The sequence below is a fragment of the Crocuta crocuta genome, unplaced genomic scaffold (genome assembly GCF_008692635.1).
Source record: "Crocuta crocuta isolate KB4526 unplaced genomic scaffold, BGI_CrCroc_1.0 scaffold382, whole genome shotgun sequence".
Classification (NCBI taxonomy): domain Eukaryota; kingdom Metazoa; phylum Chordata; class Mammalia; order Carnivora; family Hyaenidae; genus Crocuta; species Crocuta crocuta.
This window is the reverse complement of record NW_027531873.1, coordinates 3,126,622-3,139,326: the sequence shown is the minus strand read 5'-3', so window position 1 is coordinate 3,139,326 and position 12,705 is coordinate 3,126,622. Positions and strand designations below refer to the sequence as shown.

The 12,705-nt window shown below is 37.4% G+C and overlaps 1 protein-coding gene across 1 annotated transcript in view; it reads left to right on the top strand.

Moving 5' to 3' along the window:
• Window positions 1-12,705, top strand: part of DNAJC24 (DnaJ heat shock protein family (Hsp40) member C24) — a 55,705-nt gene that overhangs the window by 26,166 nt on the left and 16,834 nt on the right. Inside the window, exon 3 of the mRNA XM_077772824.1 lies at window positions 10,704-10,842. Within this exon, the coding sequence (XP_077628950.1) occupies window positions 10,704-10,842 (139 nt within the window). The remainder of the gene's footprint in view (window positions 1-10,703; window positions 10,843-12,705) is intronic.

The following is a 12,705-nucleotide window of genomic DNA, read 5'->3' as shown; positions in this document are numbered from 1 at the left end:
TTGTTTTAAAAAGGTGAGGGTCATACCTTAAAAAGGTAAGGTTTGATAGACTGGGAGAAAATAGAAAGTATAAGTTTATATCTGAATAATTTTGGAAAGGAGAATGGCAGTATTAACTTTCTTAATAATTTCACTTAAAAGAATTATAATGATATGGGCCCTACTCTGTAGGATCATCGTGATAGAGTCATACAGGGCCTTGTTGTCTGACCCTAAAACAGGGCCTAACTTATTATTCACATAACATTACTTGATATTTTGCCTTTTAATTTCTAATATAAAACAGAGTTTTGTTTTAGAGGTCTGCTCATTACAAGCTATCAACAGACATTGGTAATTCAGTGTAAAACAGGTGTAGCGGGGCACCTGGCTGGCTCACTTGGAAGGACATGCAACTCTTGATCCTGGGGTTCTTAGCTTGAGCCCCACGTTGGGTGTAGAGATTGCAAAAAAAAAATAATAAACTTAAAAGGAAAAACAGGTGTAGAAGGATGTACTCTTGGGGAGGTAGAGATAGCAATGAACTGGGGAAAATTTGTTCAGGAATTCCTTGTCCTTTTTTTTAAATATCAACTTAGGAATTTCTGGTTTTCCAAAGTGGTGAAAGATTAGATTTTTGTTGTTTATTTTTTAAGTTTTATTTATTTAAGGGGGTGCCTGGGTGGCTAAGTTGGTTAAGTGTCTGACTGTAGGTCAGGTCATGATCTCATCGTTCATGGGTTTGAGCCCCATGTCAGGCTCTGTGCTGAAAGCTCAGAGCCTGAAGCCTGCTTCAGATTCTGTGTCTGCCTTTCTCTCTGCCCCTCCCCTGCTCATACTCTGTCTCCCTTTCTCTTTCTCTCTCTCTTTTTCAAAAAATTTTTTTTAATGTTTTTTTTTTTGTTGTTGTTTGTTTTTTGAGAGAGAGATAGAGAGAGCATGAGAGGGGAGGGTCAGAGAGAGAGGGAGACACAGAATCTGAAACAGGCTCCAGGCTCTGAGCTAGCTTGTTAGCACAGAGCCCGACACGCGGGGCTCGAACCCACTAGCCCACTAGCCGTGAGATCACGACCTGAGCCGAAGTCGGGGGCTTAACCGACTGAGCCACCCAGGCGCCCCTCTCTCTCTCAAAAATAAATACATATTAAAGAAAAAAAAATAATAAACTTAAAAGGAAAAACAGGTGTAGAAGGATGTACTCTTGGGGAGGTAGAGATAGCAATGAACTGGGGAAAATTTGTTCAGGAATTCCTTGTCCTTTTTTTTAAATATCAACTTAGGAATTTCTGGTTTTCCAAAGTGGTGAAAGATTAGATTTTTGTTGTTTATTTTTTAAGTTTTATTTATTTAAGGGGGTGCCTGGGTGGCTAAGTTGGTTAAGTGTCTGACTGTAGCTCANGGCTCGAACCCACTAGCCCACTAGCCGTGAGATCACGACCTGAGCCGAAATCGGGTGCTTAACCGACTGAGCCACCCAGGCGCCCCTCTCTCTCTCAAAAATAAATACATATTAAAGAAATAAAAATAAAACAACAGTTAAAGTTTTATGTAAGTAATCTCTATACCCCACATGGGACTCGAACTCACAGCCCTGAGGTCAAGAGTTGCATGGTCTTTGACTGAGCTGGCCAGATGCCCCAGATTAGGTTTTAACATGAATAATTGTGTTGTCTTTTCTTGATGATCCAAGGACATTCTCCCATCCCCCATTGTACGTTTGGAAGCATAACAACCATTGCCAATTACAGCAAACAAGACCAAAGAGAGGTATAGTAGGAAGACCTTCCTGCATTTGAAGAATATAAGACTAGGTGATTCTATACCCTTTTCTTGCCTTTCCATCTCTTTCCTTCCCAGATAAATCCTCGTATGGAGGGCTGTTGTGGAAGTTTATTGTGTTGCAAAATGGCCCGGGGAAACTACTTTTCATCTGCCCTAGTTTTTTACCAGTTGGTTAAGAGAGACCCGGTTGCCTGCCTTGTTTCCTTCCATAAACCTCAGACCTGTGGCCTCTCTCCTTCCACACTTGATTCTTGTTTTCTGGCAGGTGGTAGCAGTGTTACCACCCCAGCAGAATGGGGCTGGCAGGCAGAAGTTCAGGCCTCTCACATGTCAGATGTGGAAGGAAAGGGAGTCTCAGAAATGAGCCCTGGCCTCTGCAGTAGCTGATCAGGACTCAGCCAGTGCACTTCAGCTGGGGAGTGTGATAGCACAGATCTCTTGGGATCTGGGACATACGTTAGTGGAGTTTAGTGGGGAAATTGGAAGGGAGAAATGCATGAGAAGCTGCTGTGTGAGAGAAGTAGATGGGGGCGCCTGGCTGGCTCACTTGGTGGAACCTGTGACTCTTGATCAAAAGGTTGTGAGTTTGAGCCCCACACTGGAGATAGAGATTAGTTAATAAATAAAAGTTTAAAAAAGAGATAGAAAAGGCAGTGGTTGGAGGAGGTTAGGAAGTGTTGGGGAGGGTCTCCTGTGATTTTCATTGTGTTTAAAGAATAAGAGCAAAGAGGTGCAATATTTGGAATTAACTTTTAGTGACTGAACTGTTTTTTTTTTCTTTGTCTTGTTTTGAAGGAGGGAAAATTGGAGATGTGATAAACAGTTTTGTGGACAGTGTACTTGGGTTTTTTTTTTAAGTCCATTTATTTATTTCAAGAGAGATGGAGAGAGCACGAGCAGGGGAAGGGCAGACAGAGGGAAAGAGAGAATCCCAAGCAGGCTCTGTGCTGACGAATCCAACCGTGAGATCATGACCTGAGCCAAAAAACCAAGAGTTGGATGCTTAACCAACTGAGCCACCCAGGTGCCCCATGAAACGGCCTTGGTTTTTATAAAATTATGAAAGATTAAGAAATTAGTCATTTTGGGCACCTGGGTGGCTCAGTTGGTTGAGCGTCCAACTTCGGCTCAGGTCATGATCTTGTGGTTCATGGGTTCGGCCCCTGCGTCCGGCTCTGTGCTGACTGCTGGCTCAGAGCCTGAAGCCTGTTTCGGATTCTGTGTCTCCCTCTCTCTCTGACCCTCCCTTGCTCACACTGTCTCTCTCTCTCTTTCTCAGAAATAAATAAAACATTTAAAAAAATAAAAGAAAATAAAAAAAAGAAATTAGTCATTTTCATGAACTATTTTAATAGAGCCTATATTTAATACTTTGGTAAATCGAGAAGTTCTTCATTAATAAAAACATTGAAGCATGGTATTTTTGCTATCAGACATCACTGTGGTCAGATTTTTTTTTTTTAAGTTAATTTATTTTTAAGAGAAAGAGAGAAAGACCAAGAATGAGTGAGGGAGGGTCAGAGAGAGAGGGGGAGACACTGAATCCAAAGCAGGCTCCAAGCACTGAGCTGTCAGCACAGAATCCAGTGCAGGGCTTGAACCCATGAACCTTGAGATCGTGACGTGAGCTGAAGTTGGACACATTACTGACTGAGCTACCCAGGCGCCCCTGTGGTCAGGTTTACGAATACCTTCTTACATAACACTCTTAACTTGACCTTTTCAGTTTTCTTTCACAGCCATTGTCTAAAGAAATAAGTTTTTACTATCTTTAGAGGTAGTAAGTGAGGCCTGGACTCACAAAGGCTTGAAGACTAAATAAAAATGACACACAGTAAGCTTTTAATCAGTGTTTGTATGTGGGTTTTGTTTTGAAGTTCCTCAGTGGTTTTCTGCATCATAGTCTATTTGGAATGTGTATCCACTGTGATGTCATGGAAATTCAACATTGGACCTATTGGGGCTTGGCAAGACAGTACTTGAGTGTGATTCTGTCCCCAGAATCATTGGCAAAAAATAGCAAAAGTCACAATGCTATCCAGCTCTCTTTTTTACAGAGACACTGATAAGATCTCTTGGTATTATGACACTTACTTTCCTTTTGGTATACAGAATTGGTATGGGAAACATGAATTGTTTTCTTTTGGGAAAACTGGGAAGGAATAGAGAAACGGATATTAAAGACTTTTTTTTTTTTTAAAGATTTGTCCTTTTCCATATTCACACATCCCATAGTTCCACATCCCTTCTCTTTCAAGTATGCTCTTGAATTCATTCCTCTTAGTAAGTATCTGTGTGCTCTGTATCTCATTCTTCAGTTTGGAAAATACTTGAAGACGACCATTGGGCTGAAGGATATCCCCAGATCATATCTGTTTGTTGCATCAGCTGAATAGAAGGACATAGTAGATACTTGTTAACCAGGAAAGAGTGTGAGAGCAAAGATACAAAAGTGGAAAACCTCAGTTTAAACCTAAAATTTGTCTTTCCCCTCCCATCCAGTGGTGACTAAAATCAGGAAGTTTCAGATTTTGTACTTTTGGGAAAAGTATTATATGTACAACTTAAATAAGCAAGTATTTATGGAGTATGTACAGAGGGGCAATGTGCTAATCTGCAGAGATAAAGATATAGTTAAGAAAGGGTTTATATTGAATGTTTTGGGAGAAGGCTGAGTCCACAAGTAACTATAAATTCCTTGAAAATGAAGAATACTTAAGGAGTTCAAAAGGAGACACACACACACACACACACACACACACACACACGATTCCCTCTGGATAAGAGTGCTTCAGTGGAGATAACAGCATAAATAAAGCATGGGAACAGAAAGGTATGCATGTTTAGGGATGATATCTGAAAGACTAGTCTAGAATGACTAATTTGTCATAAGTGCTGCATCTATAATACTTATGATAGAGCTGTAATGCTAGGTTGGGGTTCTTTTATTGGAAGTATTTAACTGTAAGAATAAAGAATATGATTCTAATTCATTATACAGTAGGTTGCCTATTACAGTTTTTGAGCTGGGAAATGACATGGTCAGGGTTTTAAGTCATGGCATGTGAACTTGGAAGCAGGTGCATGGACTGGAGAGCTATTAGAAGGTGAATGCTAGAGAATAGGTAATAACTACTTTTTGTTTGAACTAGGTTTGCCATCAGGAATGGAAGAGGCATCATGTAGACAGAATCTACAGAATTTGGTGGTTAATGGGATGAGGGAAAGGAAGGTTGTCCTGATAACTGTAGCCTGGGTTATTAGGAAATATATTTTATTATTCTCCCATTCATTCATTCAGCTTTTATTGAGCATAATGGTGATTTTAACAGAACAAGGAATTCAACAGGAGGTAGATTTAGAGTATGGATGATAAATTGGATTTTGATCATAGTGCTGATAATTTTTAGAAGGTATTTTGAAATTTGGTCTGAAATCCCAGGAAATTTGAAGCTAACGTTCTATTAATGGTTTAAACTCATCTATTACATGGACAAAAACCAAAGTACCCTGTCCTCAGGGTCCACATAGGTAGGTCAAATACTGTTGGTATGATAATTTGAGAATTTTTGTTTAATTAAATTTGCTCAGAGTCCTTTTCATAGTTAATTATTACTTCCTGTTTATAGTCAATATTTTATACATCAGAACAGCATAATCACAGATGTGTAGTAAAGGATTAATGTATGATTTCCTAACTTTTTATTCAAGTTTAGATTTAAGTAGCAAGCTATTAGTACAATAAAGCAATATGCCCTTTAAAAAAGGAATGTACTAAAGGCAGTAAAACAGATGGACCTCTGTTTAGATGGTCTGAAATAATACCTGACTGTGGAGTGGGCAGGAGTTTACCATAAAACTGTCTCATGTACTTACTTTAAAGAAATACCTTTTCCTTTCAACTTTACTTGTTTCTTAGCCAATAGACAAGGTCATTTGGAGTTAATGAATACATAAGTTTTCACTTAAACCTTTTAGAAGTTGCTAGAATTATCCCAGTGTACTGTACTGTGCCCTTCTCATAACTTATATATACTTCAGCTTTTGTCCCTTTTAGTACAAAAACACTTGTTTCTGTGTTAAACCCGTCAGCGGACGTGATTGCAGTGTTTAGTAGCCTCATATAAATTGTATCTCCCTCTAAAAAAATCAACAGGTTAAAATACCACTGGCATATTGTTCAGATTTCATCAGCTTCTTCATCACTGATGCTGGCATTTGTGCAAACAATGAAATAAAGAGGCTGGCATTTACGATTAGTGAACAAAAGGTATCAAATATCAAAAAAATGTATGACTTAGAACACTTGATATAATTTTCATCATGGTGTTATAGGTTAACAATTGAGGAATGTCACTCATTGAGCATTTTTGTCTTTTTTTTATGGATACATACTTGGAAAGATGCATCTGTCAAGAAGAAATGTTTATGAAGCACTAATTTTCTGACTTGCACTTAATTCCATGTTTTAAACAGTAGAGGCTAACAGTGTGCTTTTCAGACTATAGCATGCATAATAATTGCCTACAGAGTTTGTTGAAACACAAATTCTGGACCCTTCCACCCCCCACCGCCCACCCTAGGCTTGGGCTGGGGCCATCTTCTAACAAGCTCTGAGGTAATGCTGATGCTGCAACTCTGAGGACCACATTTTGAGTTGCATTATGTTCTTATGTTGCATTGTGACACTCATTCTAAAATTAGTAATTTAGAAAGCATTTGGAATTATTATATGGAGAAAATGTAAAATCAAAATGTTCCGTATTGGATAAACCATTGCCATAGCATCTCAGCTAGTTAGGATTGAGTCCATAATTAAAGCATTAGTTGTCAATTAGATAATTAGTTAGACTATAGATAACACATACTAATCCTGTTAATATATTACATGATATTCTGGATATCATATAGTCACTTGAGTGGTCTTATATTTCTATATCAAAACATTTTCGTAATCGTTTGTGTTCATTTTTCTCATCTTCAGTTAGTGACATGGAGATTTAAAGAACATAGCTCTGGGGCATATGGGTTGATTAAATGTCTGACTTCAGCTCAGGTCATGATCTCCCAGTTTGTGGGTTTAAGCCCTGCGTTGGGCTCTGTGCTGACAGCTCAGAGACTGGAGACTGCTTCTGACCCTAGGTCTCCTTTTCTCTCTGCTCTTCCTCTGCTTGAGAACATAGGTCTGTGTAATTGATAAATTTCCCCCAAAATGTGAGGCAGTTAAATAGATCATGAAGTTGTGAATTGTTAAGTCATATGAGAATAGTAAAATAGCAGTTTGCTAATAAAACTTTGGAGACAGTTACCTGTGTACTGTTATAATAAAGAATCACAGAGAGACTTTCACACTCAGTATTTTTAGTATTGTGACATATTTATGATATTTTAATTGTGAATGTACTTTAGTCCTCTGCTCAACAATACTTAACTTTTTAAAATGTTTTAAAGTTTTTAGAGGTTAGCATATATTACTTAAAAGTAATAAAACTGTATTTTCATAAAGTAGTCTGTAATTTAAACTTCACTATTTTGTAATAATCTTTGCATTAATTTTCTGTTTTTATTGTACTTCTCTGTATTAATATTGAAAGAAATTTCTTATTTTTTCTTTGTGGCGTGGAAAGATTTTCTGAATCTCTTTAATAATTTTAGACATGTCTAAAGATGTTTTTCTTTTCTTCTTTAAAAAGGCTTAAATTTGTTTAATGTTTGTTTTTGAGAGAGAGAGAGAGCACGATCAGGAGAGGGGTAGAGAGAGAGGGAGACACAGAATGTGAAGCAGGCTCCAGGCTCCAAGCTGTCAGCACAGAGCCTGATGTGGGGCTCGAACCCACCAACAGTGAGATCATGATCTGAGCCAAAGTCCGATGCTTAACCAACTGAGCCACCCAGGCACCCCTATTTTTTTGTTGGGGGGTAGAGAGAGCAAGTTGAAGGGGTGGGGGAGAGAGAGAGAGAGAGAATGAATGTTAAGCATGCTCCATGGTCAGCATGGAGCCCAAAGTTGGACTCAGTCCTATGATCCTGGGATCATGACCGGAGCTGAAATTAAGAGTTGGGTGTTCAACCAACTGAGCCACCTAGGCACCCCTTGTCAATTTTGTTTTTTATTTCTTCTCTCTCTCTCTCTCTCTCTCTTTAATTTTTGAGAGAGAAAGACAGTATGCACAGGGGAGGGTCAGAGGGAGAGGGAGACAGAGGACCCACAGCAAGCTCTGTGCTGACAGGAGAGGGCCCAGTGCAGGGCTGAACTCATAAACTATGAGATTATGACCTGAACCAAAGTCAAATGTTTAACCAACTGAGCCTTCCAGGTGTACCCCCCACCCACTGTCTTTTTTTCTTTTTACATTTTCTAATTTAAATTTTAGTTAATCTTTGTCTATTTTCTTAATGGTGTCTTTGCTGAGCAGGAAGTTTTAAAATTTGATGAAGTTCAATTTACCCATTTTGCATCGTTGTTTGTTCTTTTTGTTTTCTGTCAAAGCACTCTTTCCCTATCCCAGGGGGCAAAGCTATTCTTATGTATTTCCTTCTAGAAGCTTTATGGTTCTGCATTTTACATTTATGTCTGTGATATCATTCATCTTGCTTTAATTCTTCTGTATGGAATCAGATAGGGATTGAAGTTAATTTTTTTCCACATGGCGTCCAGTTGTTAGAGTTCAATTTATTGAACAACCTTGACACCTTAGCTGAAAATCAATTGAAAACAAATATATATATATATACATATATATATATGGCACCCTATATGACATACTTATTTTCCTGCTAATAATTACCATTTTTAAATTGTACCCTGTATCATGAAATAAAATTTATTTCATTCTAAAAGCACAAAGATTAGACCTAAAAGCCTCAGATGGTGAGTTGCTAATTTACATTACCAGTGAGGAAAAATACTGAGTTAGTAAGAAATTGAATTATGCTTTGAATATCATAGAACTGATATATGACTCAATATAATTTAGTGATAGCTTTTAGTCTTGGGTAGCCAATAAGTAACTCTTGATTTTGTAGGCCTTTCTTGGTAAGGCTTGTTACACAAATCTTCACACAGTGGTAGAGGAATAGGTCAGCTAGAGAACTTTAATTGTAGCAAATGCAGTTTAGGCTTTTGGATATTACTTAAGTGGCCTAACTGTAGGGAGTGCCTAAACCCCAGTATGGGAATGACTTTTATGAGCATCATTTGGTAAATGATGGTCATAAAAAGATAAAACAGTAAAGCTTTAGTTTTCCTTCCTTTAGTCATTATATTAATGAGCTTAAGTATTTAAATGTTGATAACGGTTAGATTTGGCATAGGAAGAGAAATAGTTTGCCAGTGGGAAAATGGAAGCCTGATTCTGTTTGCCCTATAATCTTTCTCTCAGCGTGCATGATATTTTTCTGTGCAAGCAGATATCACAATAGCTTTTGCTCTGCTAGTGAGTATTGTCAGCAGTGTGAAAAAGTTCTGTCTGCATGAAAACAAATTCACTGTCAAAACCAGTAGTCTACATTATGATTACAAAGTTACGTACTTTGTGAGTTATGGATTGGAGATTAAAGTCACTTTACTTCATGTTACTTGCCACAGTTCACTGAGTGGCTTTGGCCTTAGCAACTTGGATAATACATGACATTGTACCTATAAATTTTTTGTGTTTCAATGTCTGTAGTCAATGAAAGAATTTAAGTGATTGTGCCATTATTAATTGATGAGTGTGAAACTAACCATGTTAATGTCATGAAATGTAAATCTGGTGATTTGCCTGTTTTATTATGAGCATATGAAAAAAAAGAATAAGCATTAAAGGGGATAAACTAGTCTACTAGTTCAAAGGAAATTCCTAAGGTAACTTTTAAAATTAAAATATATTCTGTAGTGTATTTGATAAAGCATTCAGAGTAGTTGCTGGTGGAAAATTCTGATTGAATACTAGCAAATGGTTCCTTGTTTACTTGAGAATGAAAAAATTACATATTTGAGTATCTGCTACTGTTATCCCATTATTTAAGTGAAATGTCTCTACATCTAGATAACCTTTCCTCACTTACTTGTTGAAAGGCTGTTGAACTGCAAATGACATATTGATTCTTTCAGACAGATAGAGAAGGGAGAACCATTAAGAATGTAGGGAAAAAAGAGATAATATAAGTATCCAGTAGGCCAAATTTATGTTTGCATTTGAGAATTGATGAATTGGCATAAAATTTTTTTGACCAAATACTTTAAAGAAATTATTACATATTGAAAACATTTATAAACATTTCTTAGATTTAGAAAACACAGGTGAGAAAAGTTTACTACTGAATTAATTTACAGTCAAGTGTTGTGGTGAGTTCTTTAAAGTTGTTTCTTATCAGTCTGCCCAAGAATATATTTCAGTAAAAGTTTACGTTCGGGGATTTATAACTTTAAAATCTTTAGGGCTGAGCTGGAAGATGCAAGAATTTGATTTTTAAGTATGATTGTATAATCATAAGATTTCGTAAGAAAAAGCTAGTAGTTCATTTGCGATCATCTCCACAGCCAAGCACATTGTATAAGGAAAGCGTTAGACTCTGCATAGTTTGTGCTCTTTGTCATGTCCTGCTCATCTGCGCGTACCTATTTCTGTTTGTGTTAGTCATCCTCTCTAGGTAAATTGTCCATGAGACCAGTGATTCCATCAGCAAATTATCCAGAAAATGCTGTCTTTGCATGTTGTGACAGATCATGTCACTGGTGAATTTATAGCTACTCCAGTGGTCTAATTAACCTGGCAGTTGTCTCCTGTGCCCAACACTGTTGTCTCGTTGCCTTGGCATCTTAGTTTTCATCTTCTCATTACCTTCTTTCTTAACTAAAACTTAGATTTACAAGTTTTTTTTGTTTTTGTTTTTGTTTTTACCTTTCCCATCAACCCTCTCTACTCATCACCCCTCCCCCTCTTATTTTTGATTGGCAGTATCATCCAGATAAACAAAGTGCAGATGTGCCAGCAGGAACAGTGGAGGAATGTATACAGAAGTTCATCGAAATTGATCAGGCATGGAAAATTCTAGGGAATGAAGAGACAAAAAAAGAGTATGACCTGCAGCGGCAGGGTAGGTACTTGTGCTGAGGGGCCACAGCACACTGATGCCCTGAGGCACAGTCTGCAGCCTTCCTGGGGAGCCATTTCCAGCATTTCGGGCTGAGTTATTATTGCCTTTTTTCTCCTGCCCCCCATCACAGTTTTGAATTATGTCCTCTTAGTAGTGATGATTGTGTATCCATTGAGAAGTTAACAGGACTCCTACTAGGATGTGGCTTCTTATGAAGCCATGAAAACTAATTTCCCCAACTAATGAAAAATGTTTATATTATACATTTCTAATTAATATGTTTTCTATGTTTAATACCTTCTTTTATTATATTTAACTATGTACTGATTACAGTTTTAATTGTAGTACTTTTAACAACATATACCATGTAAATGACAATCTGAAGGAAGGTACTATGTGGGATTACATCATTAAGCATTTTGCTGTTTTTGAGTTTGTTTGAGGCTAGTTTCATGATTGTCTCCTAGATAAACTATTCTTCATAAGATTGCTATAAATGGCATTTTAGGAATGCACACTTCCTAAGCAGTTGTAAAAGTCATTTCTTTTATGCATTTTAGAAAATAGCTTCCAAAAACAGTGACAAGCGCTTGTGAGAAAGAAAAGGAGAAATGTAGGTCAGGTTTGTCACACATAGACTGCGGTTACACGAAGTGATAGGCTGTCTTTCTGCACTGGCCTTGGGATAGGAGCCCCTCAGTCTTCCATTTGAACCTTCAATATGTACCCTGCATGCTAATGGGGGGAGTCAATAATCAGTTATAGCCTGTGGGGAAAACACTCAATTGCACTCTGCTATAGCACACCAGGTTCAGCATTGACTTGTATGTTTTGATAAAAGCTGAGTCTCTGTAGTTGATTGTTGAATGCCCACTCCCCCCATGCTCTACACTGGCACATCATCAAACCTAACAAAGTGATTTTAAGGCTCCTACTACTAAAGTTATGAAGATTTGATTTGAGAAACCAGGCTTACTTCACTAAAACACAGCATTATAGGATGAAGCCAATGATGTATATGCAATACCCATATTTATTTTCAGAGGAATTTTACTGATAAAATTAAGTGTTACTCTCAGGCAGTGTTTGATACCTTTGTGTGTAAGAGACTTCATGAACTATTAGTTTATATCCTGGAGTGTTTAATAGTGACTTTCATCATACTCTTCAGCTCTAAGGCCCTTCTGCTTTTTTAAGACTGATGAGCTTACTTTTTAAAAATATTAAGAGATCAATGAGTATAATTTGCAGTGAATTTGGATTTTTAAATATGGCAGGAATATTGGGTCTTCTATTTGGTGCATATATAAGCATCTTTCAAATGCTGTATTTCTTTCGTAAATGTGTTTTACTTCTGGCAAAAGAATGTAGAGGTGGTTTCATTTGAGGGTGAATTCTTCTTTTTAACTTTAGTTCACATGAAGGAATTTCTGTGAAAGTACTGAAACATACATGAACGTGTTGTGTGTGTGTAAAGTTATGTCTGTGCTTTTGCACATCTTTATCAGTCTTTCTAAGTGCCGATTTGCTTCAAATAAGGATAATCCACAAAACTGTATTTGAGGAGTGTAGTATATGTGCTTTTTCTGTTGCACTGCATTTTCCCACTCCACAGCCTGTGCACTATTAACCTGTCAGTAAAACTGAGCCGGAGCCCACTGTCTAAAGACAAAAAAGGCAGAGAGAGATCAGGGATAATAAAAGAATTTCTCTTGGTAGGGAATATGGTGTTGGGAGAACCGAAATGGAGAGAAATAGGAAACAGGGTTAAAAGTGAGCAATTGAATTGCTTGAAGGAAACGTTTTAAAACAATGTTGTAAGAACAAATAATCAGCATCTTCTTTTTTTTTTTTTTTTTAAAT